This window comes from Bombina bombina, chromosome 6, assembly GCF_027579735.1.
Source record: "Bombina bombina isolate aBomBom1 chromosome 6, aBomBom1.pri, whole genome shotgun sequence".
Taxonomy (NCBI): domain Eukaryota; kingdom Metazoa; phylum Chordata; class Amphibia; order Anura; family Bombinatoridae; genus Bombina; species Bombina bombina.
Window position 1 is genome coordinate 3,088,456 of NC_069504.1, and position 18,654 is coordinate 3,107,109.

At 47.4% G+C, this 18,654-nt stretch overlaps 1 protein-coding gene across 1 annotated transcript in view; it reads right to left on the reverse strand.

The window, feature by feature from the left end:
• LOC128662503 (regenerating islet-derived protein 4-like) overlaps window positions 1-3,720 on the reverse strand; it is a 168,245-nt gene extending 164,525 nt beyond the window's left edge. Inside the window, exon 1 of the mRNA XM_053716282.1 lies at window positions 3,651-3,720. Coding sequence (XP_053572257.1) covers window positions 3,651-3,720 — 70 coding nt within the window. The remainder of the gene's footprint in view (window positions 1-3,650) is intronic.
• Window positions 3,721-18,654: the final 14,934 nt, after the last annotated feature.

The following is an 18,654-nucleotide window of genomic DNA, read 5'->3' on the forward strand; positions in this document are numbered from 1 at the left end:
CTGTCCTAGTGTCACATACACATCACTGCCCTAGGGTCACATACACATCACTGTCCTAGTGTCACATACACATCACTGTCCTAGTGTCACATACACATCACTGTCCTAGTGTCACATACACATCACTGCCCTAGTGTCACATACACATCACTGCCCTAGTGTCACATACACATCACTGCCCTAGTGTCACATACACATCACTGCCCTAATGTCACATACACATCACTGCCCTAGTGTCACATACACATCACTGACCTAGTGTCACATACACATCACTGCCCTAGTGTCAGATACACATCACTGTCCTAGTGTCACATACACATCACTGCCCTAGTGTCACATACACATCACTGCCCTAGTGTCACATACACATCACTGCCCTAGTGTCACATACACATCACTGCCCTAGTGTCACATACACATCACTGTCCTAGTGTCACATACACATCACTGCCCTAGTGTCACATACACAGCACTACCCTAGTGTCAGATACACATCACTGCCCTAGTGTCACATACACATCACTGTCCTAGTGTCACATACACATCACTGCCCTAGTGTCACATACACATCACTGTACTAGTGTCACATACACAGCACTGTCCTAGTGTCACATACACAGCACTGCTCTAGTGTCACATACACATCCCTGTCCTAGTGTCACATACACATCACTGCCCTAGTGTCACATACACATCACTGTCCTAGTGTCACATACACATCACTGCCCTAGTGTCACATACACAGCACTGCCCTAGTGTCACATACACATTACTCCCCTAGTGTCACATAAGCATCACTCCCCTAGTGTCACATACACATCACAGCCCTAGTGTCAGATACACAGTACTGCCCTAGTGTCAGATACACAGTACTGCCCTAGTGTCACATACACATCACTGTCCTAGTGTCACATACACATCACTGCCCTAGTGTCACATACACAGTACTGCCCTAGTGTCAGATACACAGTACTGCCCTAGTGTCACATACACATCACTGTCCTAGTGTCACATACACATCACTGTCCTAGTGTCACATACACATCACTGCCCTGGTGTCACATACACAGCACTGCCCTAGTGTCACATACACATCACTGTCCTAGTGTCACATACACATCACTGTCCTAATGTCACATACACATCACTGTCCTAGTGTCATATACACATCACTGCCCTAGTGTCACATACACAGCACTGTCCTAGTGTCAGATACACATCACTGCCCTAGTGTCACTTACACAGCACTGCCCTAGTGTCACATACACAGCACTGCCCTAGTGTGTCACATACACAGCACTGCCCTAGTGTCACATACACAGCACTGCCCTAGTGTCACGTACGCAGCACTGTCCTAGTGTCACATATACAGCACTTTCCTAGTGTGTTACATAAACAGCACTGCCCTATTGTCACATACACATCACTGCCCTAGTGTCACATACACATCACTGCCCTAGTGTCACATACACATCACTGCCCTAGTGTCACACATCACACCCCTAGTGTCACATACACATCACTGCCCTAGTGTCAGATACACAGCACTGTCCTAGTGTCACCTACACATCACTGCCCTAGTGTCAGATACACATCACTGCCCTAATGTCACATACACATCACTGTCCTAGTGTCAGATACACATCACTGCCCTAATGTCACATACACATCACTGTCCTAGTGTCACATACACAGTACTGCCCTAGTGTCACATACACATCACTGCCCTAGTGTCACATACACATCACTGTCCTAGTGTCACATACACATCACTGCCCTAGTGTCACATACACATCACTGTCCTAGTGTCACATACACATCACTCCCCTAGTGTCACATACACAGCACTGTCCTAGTGTCACATACACATCACTGCCCTAGTGTCACATACACAGTACTGCCCTAGTGTCACATACACATCACTGTCCTAGTGTCACCTACACATCACTGTCCTAGTGTCACATACACATCACTGCCCTAGTGTCACATACACATCACTGCCCTAGTGTCACATACACATCACTGTCCTAGTGTCACATACACACTGTCCTAGTGTCACATACACATCACTCCCCTAGTGTCACATACACATCACTGCCCTAGTGTCACATACATATCACTGTCCTAGTGTCACATACACATCACTGCCCTAGTGTCACATACACAGTACTGCCCTAGTGTCACATACACATCACTGTCCTAGTGTCACCTACACATCACTATCCTAGTGTCACATACACATCACTGCCCTAGTGTCACATACACATCACTGCCCTAGTGTCACATACACATCACTGTCCTAGTGTCACATACACATCACTGCCATAGTGTCACATACACATCACTGCCCTAGTGTCACATACACATCACTGTCCTAGTGTCACATACACATCACTGTCCTAGTGTCACATACACATCACTGCCCTAGTGTCAGATACACCTCCCTGTCCTAGTGTCACATACACATCACTGTCCTACTGTCACTGTACACAGCATTGTCATGGTGTCACACAGGTAGTTGTTACTCACCAGATGTTAGAGTCACCATCAGTAAAACACACAATGCAATCAGAGTAACTTTTGATGCAGCCGCGGACATTGTGAGTGCCTCACTTCTTTTACTGGTTGGAATAATGTATTTTATCTCTCCTATTTGCACACTCTTTCTGTCACTAGTGTCACATATACAGCACTTTCCTAGTGTGTTACATAAACAGCACTGCCCTATTGTCACATACACATCACTGCCCTAGTGTCACATACACATCACTGCCCTAGTGTCACATACACATCACTGCCCTAGTGTCACACATCACACCCCTAGTGTCACATACACATCACTGCCCTAGTGTCAGATACACAGCACTGTCCTAGTGTCACCTACACATCACTGCCCTAGTGTCAGATACACATCACTGCCCTAATGTCACATACACATCACTGTCCTAGTGTCAGATACACATCACTGCCCTAATGTCACATACACATCACTGTCCTAGTGTCACATACACAGTACTGCCCTAGTGTCACATACACATCACTGCCCTAGTGTCACATACACATCACTGTCCTAGTGTCACATACACATCACTGCCCTAGTGTCACATACACATCACTGTCCTAGTGTCACATACACATCACTCCCCTAGTGTCACATACACAGCACTGTCCTAGTGTCACATACACATCACTGCCCTAGTGTCACATACACAGTACTGCCCTAGTGTCACATACACATCACTGTCCTAGTGTCACCTACACATCACTGTCCTAGTGTCACATACACATCACTGCCCTAGTGTCACATACACATCACTGCCCTAGTGTCACATACACATCACTGTCCTAGTGTCACATACACACTGTCCTAGTGTCACATACACATCACTCCCCTAGTGTCACATACATATCACTGTCCTAGTGTCACATACACATCACTGCCCTAGTGTCACATACACAGTACTGCCCTAGTGTCACATACACATCACTGTCCTAGTGTCACCTACACATCACTATCCTAGTGTCACATACACATCACTGCCCTAGTGTCAGATACACCTCCCTGTCCTAGTGTCACATACACATCACTGTCCTACTGTCACTGTACACAGCATTGTCATGGTGTCACACAGGTAGTTGTTACTCACCAGATGTTAGAGTCACCATCAGTAAAACACACAATGCAATCAGAGTAACTTTTGATGCAGCCGCGGACATTGTGAGTGCCTCACTTCTTTTACTGGTTGGAATAATGTATTTTATCTCTCCTATTTGCACACTCTTTCTGTCACTCTCTTTGTCTATATATATATATATATATATATATATATATATATATATATACTGAGTCTCCTCACTGAGTCTCCTCACCGTCTGTATCTTATATATACTGAGTTCCCTCTCTCTTTCTGTCTCTCACATATGATGGTTCCCTCTGTATGTCTGTCTCTCACAAATGATGATTCCCTCTGTCTGTCTGTCTCTCATATATTCCGGTTCCCTCTGTCTCTCTGTCTCTCACATATGCTGGTTCCCTCTGTATGTCTGTCTCTCACATATGATGGTTCCCTCTGTCTGTCTGTCTCTCACATATGCTGGTTCCCTCTGTATGTCTATCTCTCACATATGATGGTTCCCTCTGTCTGTCTGTCTCTCACATATGATGGTTCCCTCTGTATGTCTTTCTCTCACATATGATGGTTCCCTCTGTCTGTCTGTCTGTCTGTCTCTCACATATGATGGTTCCCTCTGTATGTCTGTCTCTCACATATGATGGTTCCCTCTGTCTGTCTGTCTGTCTCTCACATATGCTGGTTCCCTCTGTCTGTCTGTCTCTCACATATGCTGGTTCCCTCTGTTTGTCTGTCTGTCTGTCTGTCTCTCACATATGCAGGTTCCCTGTGTCTGGCTATGCATTACTTTGCCTTTCTCTTGCTGTATCTATCTTTCTGTTTCCTGGTCAGCCTATTATAGTAGATGTGGACAGGGTGGGCATGTGCCAATCTAAGGATTGCGTGGGATTCTGCCCAGCTCTGGACATTGCACAGGGAGGGGATGGAGGGTCCTGTGAGCACAGGGAAGGAAAACAAATAGATTTTAACACACCCTGATAAAGAATTCTACATATAGCACCTGCTGTGTATCAGTCAATGAGCCAAAGGTTAAACACTTAATTACCTACCAGGTCAGTGATTGCCCAAAGGTAGGAGACCCTGAACACTGAAACCTTCAGCTCCTGAACCCTTATATGCCCCAAGGTAGGAGAACCTGAGCACTAAAACCTAAAGCTACTGACCCTTTATAGGCCCCAAGGTAGGAGACCCTGAATACTAAAACCTACAGCTACTGACCCCTTATATGCCCCAAGGTAGGAGACCCTGAGCACTGAAACCTACAGCTACTGACCACTTATATGCCCCAAGGTAGGAGACCCTGAACACTGAAACCTAAAGCTACTAACCCCTTATATGCCCCAATTCTGAAGACACTGAGCACTGAAACCTACAGCTAGTGACCCCTTATATGCCCCAAGTTAGGAGACCCTGAACACTGAAACCTATAGCTACTGACCCCTTATATGCCCCAAGTTTGGAGACCCTGAGCACTGAAACCTACAACTACTGACCCCTTCTATGCCCCAAGGTAGGAGCCCCAGAGCACTGAAACCTACAACTACTGACCCCTTATATGCCCCAAGGTAGGACACCCTGAGCAATGAAACCTACATCTACTGACCCCTTATATGCCCAAAGGTAGGAGACCAAGAGCACTGAAAACTACAGTTCCTGACCCCTTATATGCCCCAAGGTAGGAGACCCTGAGCACTGAATCCTACATCTACTGACCCCTTATATACCCCAAGGTAGGAGACCCTGAGCACTGAAACCTATAGTTCCTGACCCCTTATATGCCCCAAGGTAGGAGACCCTGAGCACTGAAACCTACAGCTACTGACTCCTTATATGCCCCAATGTAGGACACCCTGAGGAATCAAACCTACATATACTGACCCCTTATATGCCCAAAGGTAGGAGACCAAGAGCACTGAAACCTACAGTTTCTGACCCCTTATATGCCCCAAGGTAGGACACCCTGAGCAATGAAACCTACATCTACTGACCCCTTATATACCCCAAGGTAGGAGACATTGAGCACTGAAACCTACAGTTTCTGACCATATGCCCCAAGGAAGGAGACCCTGAACACTGAAACCTACAGCTACTGACTCCTTATATGCCCCAAGGTAGGAGACCCAGAGCACTGAAACCTACAGCTACTGACCCCTTATATGCCCCAAGGAAGGAGACCCTAAGCACTGAGATCTGCAGCTACTGACCCCTTATATGCCCCAAGGTAGGAGACCAAGAGCACTGAAACCTACAGCTCCTGACCCCTTTTATGCCCCAAGGAAGGAGACCCTGAGCACTGAAACCTACAGGTACTGACTCCTTATATGCCCAAAGGTAGGAGACCCAAAGCACTGAAACCTACAGCTACTGACCCCTTATGTGCCCCAAGGAAGGAGGCCCTAAGCACTGAGATCTACAGCTACTGACCCTTTATATGCCCCAAGGTAGGAGACCATGAACACTGAAACCTACAGCTATTGACCACTTATATGCCCCAAGGTAAGAGACCATGAGCCCTGAAACCTACAGCTACTGACCCCTTATATGCCCCAAGGTAGGAGATCCAGAGCACTGAACCTACACCTCTTATATGCCCCAAGGTAGAACACCCTGAGCAATGAAACCTACATCTGCTGACCCCTTATATGCCCAAAGGTAGGAGACCCTGATCACTGAAACCTACAGCTCCGACCCCTTATATGCCCCAAGGTAGGAGACCCAGAGCACTGAAACCTACAACTACTGACTCCTTATATGCCCCAAGGAAGGAGACCCTGTGCACAGAAACCTACAGCTACTGACCCCTTATATGCCCCAAGGTAGGAGACCCAGAGCACTGAAACCTACATCTACAGCTCCTGAACCCTTATATGCCCCAAGGTAGGAGAACCTGAGCACTAAAACCTAAAGCTACTGACCCTTTATAGGCCCCAAGGTAGGAGACCCTGAATACTGAAACCTACAGCTACTGACCCCTTATATGCCCCAATGCTGAAGACACTGAGCACTAAAACCTACAGCTAATGACCCCTTATATGCCCCAAGTTAGGAGACCCTGAACACTGAAACCTACAGCTACTGACCCCTAATATGCCCCAAGGTAGGAGACCCTGAACACTGAAACCTAAAGCTACTAACCCCTTATATGCCCCAATGCTGAAGACACTGAGCACTGAAACCTACAGCTAATGACCCCTTATATGCCCCAAGTTAGGAGACCCTGAACACTGAAACCTACAGCTACTGACCCCTTATATGCTCCAAGTTTGGAGACCCTGAGCACTGAAACCTACAGCTACTGACTCCTTATATGCCCCAAGGTAGGAGCCACAGAGCACTGAAACCTACAACTACTGACCCCTTATATGCCCCAAGGTAGGACACCCTGAGCAATGAAACCTACATCTACTGACCCCTTATATGCCCAAAGGTAGGAGACCAAGAGCACTGAAAACTACAGTTCCTGACCCCTTATATGCCCCAAGGTAGGAGACCCTGAGCACTGAAACCTACAGCTACTGACCCCTTATATACCCCAAGGTAGGAGACCCTGAGCACTGAAACATACAGTTCCTGACCCCTTATATGCCCCAAGGCAGGAGACCCTGAGCACTGAAACCTACAGCTACTGACTCCTTATATGCCCCAAGGTAGGAGACCCAGAGCACTGAAACCTACAAATACTGACCCCTTATATGCCCCAATGTAGGACACCCTGAGGAATCAAACCTACATATACTGACCCCTTATATGCCCAAAGGTAGGAGACCAAGAGCACTGAAACCTACAGTTCCTGACCCCTTATATGCCCCAAGGTAGGACACCCTGAGCAATGAAACCTACATCTACTGCCCGTTATAACCCAAGGTAGGAGACATTGAGCACTGAAACCTACAGTTCCTGACTGTTACAGAAGCATTAGTTATTTTGTTGTGAAGAGCTTATTTCCCAGCAGCAATGCCTGAACCAGCAAGCCAGCGCCTAAGAAGGGCTCCAAGAAAACCGTAACAAGTATCATTTCATAAAGAGTTAACTTTTTTTTTCAGCTTTTAGAAACTATTTTCTAAATACAAGTTTGCTGGCCTCAGCTCTAAGTTTAGTGATAACCAATCCCATTGTCTAATCACCTCTGGAGCCAGACTGCTAATTGATAAGATGAACTTGTAAACTTGTTATCTTAAGTACTGTAATCCTATTGTGGCCTGTCAAAGGACAGTGCTCTCTATCTAAATGTGTGATGGGGGATTTTGTGCTTCCCCCCCTCTCCCCCTGGGAGTGCCCTGTGTGCATGTAACCTTAATAAAAAGCAGGCTGGGCATCCCAGTCCTGAGTTCTTGTTTGACCCTCAATCGCAGCGTTGACTCGTTTTTGTGGGCAGAAGGGTATCCTAGCTGTACTGCAGCTAAGGGAGATTATTCTATATTTGCGAGACTCATATAGAATACTATGGAAAGCAGCTTCTCCCCTCTTTAGCAATAGGGATCCAGGCTACTAAGCGGTCCATCTCTCAGCGAGACTAAGGGTAACCGTAACATTTGGCGGCAGCGGCGGGATTTTCCTGGATTTCCTAGGAGAGGTACAGAACGGATGGAGAGCGCTTACGAAAAATTGAAGCGTACAACCCTAAAGGATTTACTTGAAAGCAGAGGGGGGTACGCCAGCAACCGGCCGAGGAGAGAGCTGATCGCAGAATTGACCGAACTGGATCAGAGCTTCACAATGGCGGAAACACCGACCACGATTAGTGACGAAAAAACCAGGATTGTTCGGGAAAGGCTCTCATTATACGGGCCGAACCCCTCCATGGAATTGGTACAGCAGTTGATGGCGGAGGCGGACGAGGATATACGAGAGACTCGAGCCCACGAACTCAACCTAGCAAACGCACACCGCAATGCTGAAGCCCCGCAGGTAATCATCCCTGTCGAAAATGCTGGGAGGCCCAAGATACCCTATGCGGCATTTCGAGCCTTCCTAGAGAGCGAGACATGGATTGATGAATATTTGGTGGACTTCGAAAGGCAATGTGCCCTGCACCAGATTCCCAACAGAGAGTGGCCCACGATATTGTCTGGGAAACTATCCGGGCGAGCCCTGGAAGCCTTTCGTACTCTGGGTGCTGAGGAAGTGACACAGTATGCGCTAGTTAAGGAGACACTGTTGCGACAGTACGCTGTAACTCCGGACACGTATCGCCGACAGTTTCGGGGCACGGAAAAGAAGCCTAACGATACCCATATGGAATGGGCGCACCAAATGCGGAGAGCGGCAAATCACTGGCTGAGCGGAAGTAAAGAGGTGACTGGGGAGGAAATTTTACAATTGTTTCTCTTAGAACATTTTTATAATGGCATGGAACAGCAAGGGAAGGAATGGCTGCGAGACAGGCGGCCTTCTACCTTAGAAGAAGCAGCCAAATTGGCCGATGAACATTATGACTCCCGTCTTCACGAACCCATGAACTACCGAGCTCCAGCACGGGTCGAACCCAGAGAGGTTTACCGTGCACCCCCTCGTGCTGAATTCCGAGCCCCGGTGCCCACAGGGCCCGTCCGACACTCAGGACCACCCAATAACAGCTCTGAGCGTCCCAGACCGACTTGCCACCGATGCAAGCAACCAGGGCATTTCATGGCTAGCTGCCCCCTTAATACGCACCAGACACCCAGGAATTACAATTACCCCTCTGGGTCCTATCGTCCGGCCCGGGCCCTCTGTGTTAACCAAGAGGCCCCTATGGAGGGATATGTGGGGCCGCTTCACGAGGCAGACCCTGTATATGCTGCCTCAGATAACCGCCAGCACCATCGGCAGAGGATATGGCTCGAGGGGCGATCTACCGAGGGATTGCAAGACACAGGGGCTACTATCACGCTGGTACAGAGTCATTTGGTGCCAGAGCACAAGCGATCCTGACAGACTGTGGCCGTTAGAGTGGCGGGGGGGGGGGGATGTGTACAAAATTCCAACAGCTAAAGTGCATCTTGATTGGGGAGCGGGAAAGGGGGCTGTGAACGTGGGCCTAATGGATAATTTACCTGCCGAAGTACTACTGGGCAACGATTTGGGCCCCATGACTTCTGCCTATGCTCCAGTATGCAACAACGAGGCGGACCCAGTGACTACACGGGCCCAAGCCCGGACGGAGCGAGAGCTCTCACCAGTGCGGGAGACACAGGTAAGACCTACCCCGACCTTGCCTGACTGGTTAGGCCCCATACCCTGGGACACCCCAGATGCTTTCGAGGCAGAGTCTAAGACTGACCCGACCTTACAAAAGTACCGGGAACGAGCAGAGACCAGAGGGGGCGGGGCAGATAACGAAACATTCTTATGGGAAAAAGGGAAACTATACCGCTGGACAGAGAAAAGGGGACAGCGTAGGCGACAGCTGGTAGTGCCCCACAAATACCGTCAAGAAATCCTCAAAATAGGCCACGACATCCCCTTAGCAGGCCACCTAGCCGTAACCCGTACCCTACACCGCATTACTCACACGTTCTTTTGGCCAGGGGTGCACGCTGACATTAGAACTTACTGTAACACCTGCGATGTGTGTCAACGAGTAGGAAGGCGAGGCGATCACCCTAAAGCCCATCTAGTAAATATGCCCATTGTAGAGGAACCCTTCAGCCGGGTTGCTATTGACCTAGTGGGACCACTGGCTACCCCTAGTCCCTCCGGTAAGCGCTACATTCTTACTGTAGTGGACTACGCTACCAGGTACCCAGAGGCTGTCGCCCTATCCAACATACAAGCGGATATGGTAGCGAATGCACTAGTACAGGTGTTCTCCCGGGTAGGATTTCCAAAAGAAATCCTATCCGACCGAGGCACCCAATTTACGGCTGAATTGACCCAACAACTCTGGCAGGTTTGCAAAATTAAGTCCCTCCTGAGCTCCCCATACCACCCCCAGACGAACGGGCTGTGTGAGAGGTTCAATGGGACCCTCAAGCAAATGCTCAAGACGTTCACTCAGGAATACCGAGACTGGGAACGCTTCCTGCCGCACCTCCTATTTGCTTATCGGGAGGTGCCCCAGGAAACGACAGGGCTCTCTCCCTTCGAGTTGCTCTACAGAAGAAAGGTACGGGGACCCCTAAACCTGATCCGGGAGCACTGGGAGGGAGAGATGGAGGCTGACGGTGTCCCCATTGTGCCATACGTGCTGGAACTCAGGGACCGAATGGAGCAATTAGCCAAATCCGTGCGGGCTAATCTCCAGTTGGCCCAGAGAAGACAGAAAGTATGGTACGATCGGGGGGCCCGAAAGAGAATCTTCACCATAGGACAAAAGGTGTTAGTACTTAAGCCGGTGAAGACAGACAAATTGCAGGCGTCCTGGCAGGGTCCCTACCAGATCGTAGAGAAAAGGGGAGACACCACTTATGTGATAGCTAGCTGCCATGACAACAATCTTAGAAAGACATTCCATGTAAACATGCTCAAGGAATATTTTGAGCGACCAGAGAACGTGACGGCCGTATGTTGTTCCCCTCAGGAAGACCCCGACAGTTTACCCATTCCAGACCTATTAGAAAAGAGTCTCCCCACAGGTATAGTGGCGCAGGTTCAGATAGGGGACCGACTTAGCCCCACTGAAAGGGAGCAGCTCAACCAACTCCTCCAGTCCAAACACCTCACCTTCTCCCCGAAGCCAGGGTACACTACTTTAACCACCCACCAGGTAGATACTCCGGGACAAGCTCCCTTGCGCCAGGCTCCGTATCGAATCCCCGAAGCAGTTAGGACAGGAATGAAGAAGGAGATCGATGAGATGCTCCAGCTCAGGGTAATTGAGCCCTCCGATAGTCCCTGGGCCTCCCCAGTTGTCTTGGTGCCCAAGAAAGATGGGACCACCCGGTTCTGCGTAGACTATCGGAGGCTCAATGAAAATACCGTGACGGACGCTTACCCTATGCCCAGGATAGACGAGCTACTCGATCGTATAGCCAGGGGAAATTACCTGACCACTATTGACCTCTGCAAAGGTTACTGGCAGATTCCCCTGGCCCCGGAGGCTATCCCCAAGTCGGCATTCGTCACCCCATTCGGCTTATATCAGTTTAGGGTAATGCCGTTTGGGATGAAGAATGCCCCAGCTACATTCCAGCGCTTGGTGGATAGGCTCCTGGATGGCTTCCAGAGTTTTGCTTGCGCCTACCTGGACGACATAGCGATCCAGAGTGAGTCCTGGGAGGACCACTTAGCTCATGTGGGAATGGTTCTGGATCAGATCCGGGCTGCTGGCCTGACTCTGAAGCCAGAAAAATGCCACTTTGGGATGGCCGAGGTACAGTACCTGGGTCACCGGGTGGGGTGTGGAAAGCAGCGACCAGAGCCGGCCAAAATAGAAGCTGTCGCCAATTGGCCCACCCCCATCACTAAGACTCAGGTCCTAGCCTTCCTGGGCACGGCAGGGTACTATAGACGGTTCGTACCAGACTACAGCACACTTGCCAAACCCCTGACTGACTTGACCAAGAAGAACTTACCTCGACAGGTCCTGTGGTCTCCCCACTGTGAAACGGCTTTCCAGGCTCTCAAAAATGCTCTAATTAACGCTCCTGTCTTGGCGGCCCCAGCCCTTAACAAACGTTTTATCGTCCATAAAGATGCTTCCATGTTCAGGCTGGGAGCCGTCCTCAGCCAAGTAGGCGAAGATGGAGGGGAGCATCCAGTTGCCTACATCAGCCGGAAGCTCCTGCCCCGCGAAGTCAGCTATGCAGCGGTCGAAAAGGAGTGTTTGGCTTTGGTGTGGGCATTAAAGAAATTGACTCCCTATTTATATGGTCAGGAGTTCACTCTGGTCACCGACCATAACCCGTTGGTGTGGCTGAACCGGGTCTCTGGAGATAACGGCAGGCTATTACTTTGGAGCTTATCGTTGCAACCCTTCAATTTCACCATTACTTACAGACCTGGGAAACAGAATGGCAACGCCGACGGGTTGTCCAGACAAACCGACCTCAGCCCCGCATAACCAGCGGTCTGGACAGCCTTAGTCTGCCCCGAAAAGGGGTCAGATCGTGTCTGCCAGAGTGTTCCACAGAAAGGGAGCACTGTTACAGAAGCATTAGTTATTTTGTTGTGAAGAGCTTATTTCCCAGCAGCAATTCCTGAACCAGCAAGCCAGCGCCTAAGAAGGGCTCCAAGAAAACCGTAACAAGTATCATTTCATAAAGAGTTAACTTTTTTTTTCAGCTTTTAGAAACTATTTTCTAATTACAAGTTTGCTGGCCTCAGCTCTAAGTTTAGTGATAACCAATCTCATTGTCTAATCACCTCTGGAGCCAGACTGCTAATTGATAAGATGAACTTGTAAACTTGTTATCTTAAGTACTGTAATCCTATTGTGGCCTGTCAAAGGACAGTGCTCTCTATCTAAATGTGTGATGGGGGATTTTGTGCTTCCCCCCTCTCCCCCTGGGAGTGCCCTGTGTGCATGTAACCTTAATAAAAAGCAGGCTGGGCATCCCAGTCCTGAGTTCTTGTTTGACCCTCAATCGCAGCGTTGACTCGTTTTTGTGGGCAGAAGGGTATCCTAGCTGTACTGTAGCTAAGGGAGATTATTCTATATTTGCGAGACTCATATAGAATACTATGGAAAGCAGCTTCTCCCCTCTTTAGCAATAGGGATCCAGGCTACTAAGCGGTCCATCTCTCAGCGAGACTAAGGGTAACCGTAACACTGACCATATGCCCCAAGGAAGGAGACCCTGAGCACTGAAACCTACAGCTACTGACTCCTTATATGCCCCAAGGTAGGAGACCCAGAGCACTGAAACCTACAGCTACTGACCCCTTATATGCCCCAAGGAAGGAGACCCTAAGCACTGAGATCTACAGCTACTGACCCCTTATATGCCCCGATGTAGGATACCAAGAGCACTGAAACCTACAGCTACTGACTCCTTATATGCCCAAAGGTAGGAGACCCAGAGCACTGAAACCTACAGCTACTGACCCCTTATATGCCCCAAGGTAGGAGACCCTGAGCACTGAAACCTACAGCTACTGACCCCTTATATGCCCCAAGGTAAGACACCCTGAGCACTGAAACCTACAGCTCCTGACCCTTTATATGCCCTAAGGTAGGAGACCATGAACACTGAAACCTACAGCTATTGACCCCTTATATGCCCCAAGGTAAGAGACCATGAGCCCTGAAACCTACAGCTAGTGACCCCTTATATGCCCCAAGGTAGGAGATCCAGAGCACTGAAACCTACACCTCTTATATGCCCCAAGGTAGGACACCCTGAGCAATGAAACCTACAGCCCGACCCCTTATATGCCCCAAGGTAGGAGACCCTGAGCACTAAAACCTACAGCTACTGACCCCTTATATGCTCCAAGGTAGGAGACCCAGAGCACTGAAACCTACAACTACTGACTCCTTACATGCCCCAAGGTAGGAGACCCTGCGCACTGAAACCTACATCTACTGACCCCTTATATGCCCCATGGTAGGAGACCCAGAGCACTGAAACCTACAACTACTGACTCCTTATATGCCCCAAGGAAGGAGACCCTGCACACTGAAACCTACATCTACTGACCCCTTATATGCCCCAAGGTAGGAGACCCCGATCACTGAAACCTACAACTACTGACTCCTTATATGCCCAAAGCTAGGAGACCCAGAGCACTGAAACCTACAGCTACTGGCCCCTTATAAGCCCCAAGGAAGGAGACCCTAAGCACAGAGACCTACAGTTACTGACCCCTTATAAGCCCCAAGGAAGGAGACCCTAAGCACTGAGACCTACAGCTACTGACCCCTTATATGCTGGAAGGCAGGAGACCCAGAGCACTGAAACCTACAACTCCTGACCCCTTATATGTCCCAATCAGGAGACACTGAGCACTGAAACCTACAGCTACTGACCCCTTATATGCCCCAAGGTAAGAGACCCTGAGCATTTAAACCTTCAGCTACTGACCCCTTATATTCCCCAAGGTAGTAGAGATACACACAAACAGGCTTACAGGCTTCACAGACCTTTTCCTTTCATAAAATAAAGTTATTCAGGGGATCACGTAGAGAGATAAAAAGGATGTTTATTAGTTGAGACACTTAAAAACAAAATGAACCTGAGCTCAAAATACGGACATGAAGGGGTCACAGAACGGCAACAGCAGACATGTTTTGTGTGGTTCTACAAAGGTAGGAGACCCTGAACACTAAAACCTACAGCTACTGACCCCTTATATGCCCCAAGGTAGGAGACCCTGAACACTGAAACCTAAAGCTACTAACCCCTTATATGCCCCAAGGAAGGTGACCCTATGACCCCTTATACGTCCCAAGGTAGGAGACTCTGAGCACTGAAACCTACAGCTACTGACCCCTAATACGTCCCAAGGTAGGAGACCCTGAGCACTGAAACCTACAGCTACTGACCCCTTATATGCCTCAAAGTAGAAGACCCTGAGCAATGAAACCTAAAGCTATTGACACATTATATGCTCCAAAGAAGAAGACCCTATGGACTAAGACCTACAGCTACTGACCCCTTATATGCCCCAAGGTTTGGGAATGTGAGTACAGAGCGCCTCAAAATAGGGCTCGGCGATAAGGGACCTTAAATGGAAGTGAAGGATGCCTCTATTTGGTATTCTTGGTTACAAAGTAGACATGAGATAACAATTGAAATCAAAAGGATATAAACTATATATTAACATCATCGTCTGTCAAATTTGGAGAGCGAAATTGAGCAGTATCCCCAATGATGGATTATGTTCATATCCTCTATACACTAAATACTATATATTAACATCATCATCTGCTAAAGTGTGAAAGTGATCACCCAGAAACACCCCCTAAAAAAATAGACTTTAGACCCTTCAAAGTTAAAAAACTCAAATCTTTTCAGAAATATATATGTTGTCCATTTAGACAATACAGGATTTAAGACCACCATCAATTATTAGAGCTCAAACTACCAGAGAGAATATAGCCAATGAAACGACCTGGACTGACATCTTCTGACCTTCATTAATTCTTTATAAATTTAAGAACAACCTTTATGACCTTCCACACATTTTCATATTAGGAGCCAAGTTATTTTTTACCGTATATACATTAGAAGAGATTTGGGAGCCATCTGCAGTACCAAGGCACTCTTCCGTCTTAAAGGGCGCTTATAGACAAGGGACCCAAATAGTAGGAGCTTATAAGGGGACCCAAATAGTAGGAGATTATAAGGGGACCCAAATAGTAGGAGCTTATAAGGGGACCCAAATAGTAGGAGCTTATAGACAAGGGACCCAAATAGTAGGAGCTTATAGACAAGGGACCCAAATAGTAGGAGCTTATAGACAAGGGACCCAAATAGTAGGAGCTTATAAGGGGACCCAAATAGTAGGAGCTTATAGACAAGAGACCCAAATAGTAGGAGCTTATAGACAAGGGACCCAAATAGTAGGAGCTTATAAGGGGACCCAAATAGTAGGAGCTCATAAGGGGACCCAAATAGTAGGAGCTTATAAGGGGACCCAAATAGTAGGAGCTTATAGACAAGGGACCCAAATAGTAGGAGCTTATAGACAAGGGGCCCAAATAGTAGGAGCTTATAGACAAGGGACCCAAATAGTAGGAGCTTATAGACAAGGGACCCAAATAGTAGGAGCTTATAGACAAGGGACCCAAATAGTAGGAGCTTATAAGGGGACCCAAATAGTAGGAGCTTATAGACAAGGGACCCAAATAGTAGGAGCTTATAGACAAGGGACCCAAATAGTAGGAGCTTATAGAAAAGGGACCCAAATAGTAGGAGCTTATAAGGGGACCCAAATAGTAGGAGCTTATAGACAAGGGACCCAAATAGTAGGAGCTTATAGACAAGGGACCCAAATAGTAGGAGCTTATAGACAAGGAACCCAAATAGTAGGAGCTTATAAGGGGACCCAAATAGTAGGAGCTTATAGACAAGGGACCCAAATAGTAGGAGCTTATAAGGGGACCCAAATAGTAGGAGCTTATAAGGGGACCCAAATAGTAGGAGATTATAAGGGGACCCAAATAGTAGGAGCTTATAAGGGGACCCAAATAGTAGGAGCTTATAAGGGGACCCAAATAGTAGGAGCTTATAAGGGGACCCAAATAGTAGGAGCTTATAGACAAGGGACCTTATAAGGGCTTGCAATACAATATAGTCGCCATTTGAACAACTAAGAAAAAATCCTTCAAGGTTCCCCATAACTGACTCATAAAACCTAATTCTTATTAACATTCATGTGACCAATCCAGTGACTGTAAGACCATTAGCCTCTAGCGTTTCTAAAGGGTGGCGCCACAATCACAACAAATACAATTATATTAGTAAACACTATCCGTCTAGTAGCTGCTACTTTAAATTCCCATTGTTGGTCGGTCTATCGGTTTGTAACCGTCCCAGTTTTACAGCCAGATTGTAATAGCTCGAATATACAAGCTAAGCTGTCAAAACGATCAGCTGTAATAGGCGACAGCGATCCCTTAGTTAAAATAGACTAGGAATGATCCATACAGGAGCCAATCCTAGGTAAATTTCACGCCACATCCAATCAGACGGCCGACATCACGGAGTCTAACATCCACAACAAACAATATTATAGAAGCCTAGTAAGTCTAGCCGTAATCTGTTCACTAGCTGTGATCTTATTCTACTTTTCTATTATTGTCTGGCTCATCCTTATTTAGTAGCCAGATTGTCACAGTGGTTGTTAGAGAAACGGCTAACTTTAATAGTGACATTGTTTGTTTACACATCGGGAGCCAATCCCTAGCCTGTGAACACATTGCTTTATCCAATCAGGAGACCAATACCAATGACAGACATCACGATAACAAACAAAATAATTTATTTTATTAAAGCACAGCTTTAGTTCAGTTCTATTAAGAATTTACAAATACCGGTGTTCTGGTAAGAAGGCAAACTTTTGAAAAGAGCGAACCATGTCACTTCCTGTGACGTTTCATCAGCTGTTACACACATTTTTGGAGCTAATGCGCATGCGTGCCAGCGTCATCTCATACCTGGCCGCATATGTCACTGCTAAAATATTTATTGCTGTGAAATTCAGGAACCTTTTATAGAGCACATGCGTGTGACTCATGGAAAGCTGTTTATTAGGCTCCTCGGCAATATTCGGAACTCCGCCCCCACTGCAACTACTCCCATTACTACTACTGTAAAGCTGAGTCTCCGTGCATGAGAAACAGCCGCCACACGGCTATAGCCACTGCTTCTGATGATCCAATGCAGCTTTTCACAGCCTCCGTTCAATGTCCTTATGTTATGAAAGATTATGAAAGATAATGACATTGAACGGAGCCTGTGAAAAGCTGCATTGGATCATCAGAAGCAGTGGCTATAGCCGTGTGGCGGCTGTTTCTCATGCACGGAGACTCAGCTTTACAGTAGTAGTAATGGGAGTAGTTGCAGTGGGGGCGGAGTTCCGAATATTGCCGAGGAGCCTAATAAACAGCTTTCCATGAGTCACACGCATGTGCTCTATAAAAGGTTCCTGAATTTCACAGCAATAAATATTTTAGCAGTGACATATGCGGCCAGGTATGAGATGACGCTGGCACGCATGCGCATTAGCTCCAAAAATGTGTGTAACAGCTGATGAAACGTCACAAGAAGTGACATGGTTCACTCTTTTCAAAAGTTTGCCTTCTTACCAGAACACCGGACACTGTTTACTTTCACTATGGGTTTGGAATACAGCAAAGCAGTGACTATATAAACACTAAGGCCTAGATTTGGAGTTTGGCGTTAGCCGTGAAAACCAGCGTTAGAGGCTCCTAACGCTGGTTTCTTACGGACTCCGGTATTTAGAGTTCATTTACCGACACTCAAAAATCACTCAACGCTCAAATTTCTACCGACACCTCAGACCCAGTAGTTAACATATACCGACAAAATAAACATTCACGAATCACAAAACAAATATTACACAAACTACACTTACACTCATACAAACACTACACTATATTTATTTTTAATATTTAATAATTTTTCATCAA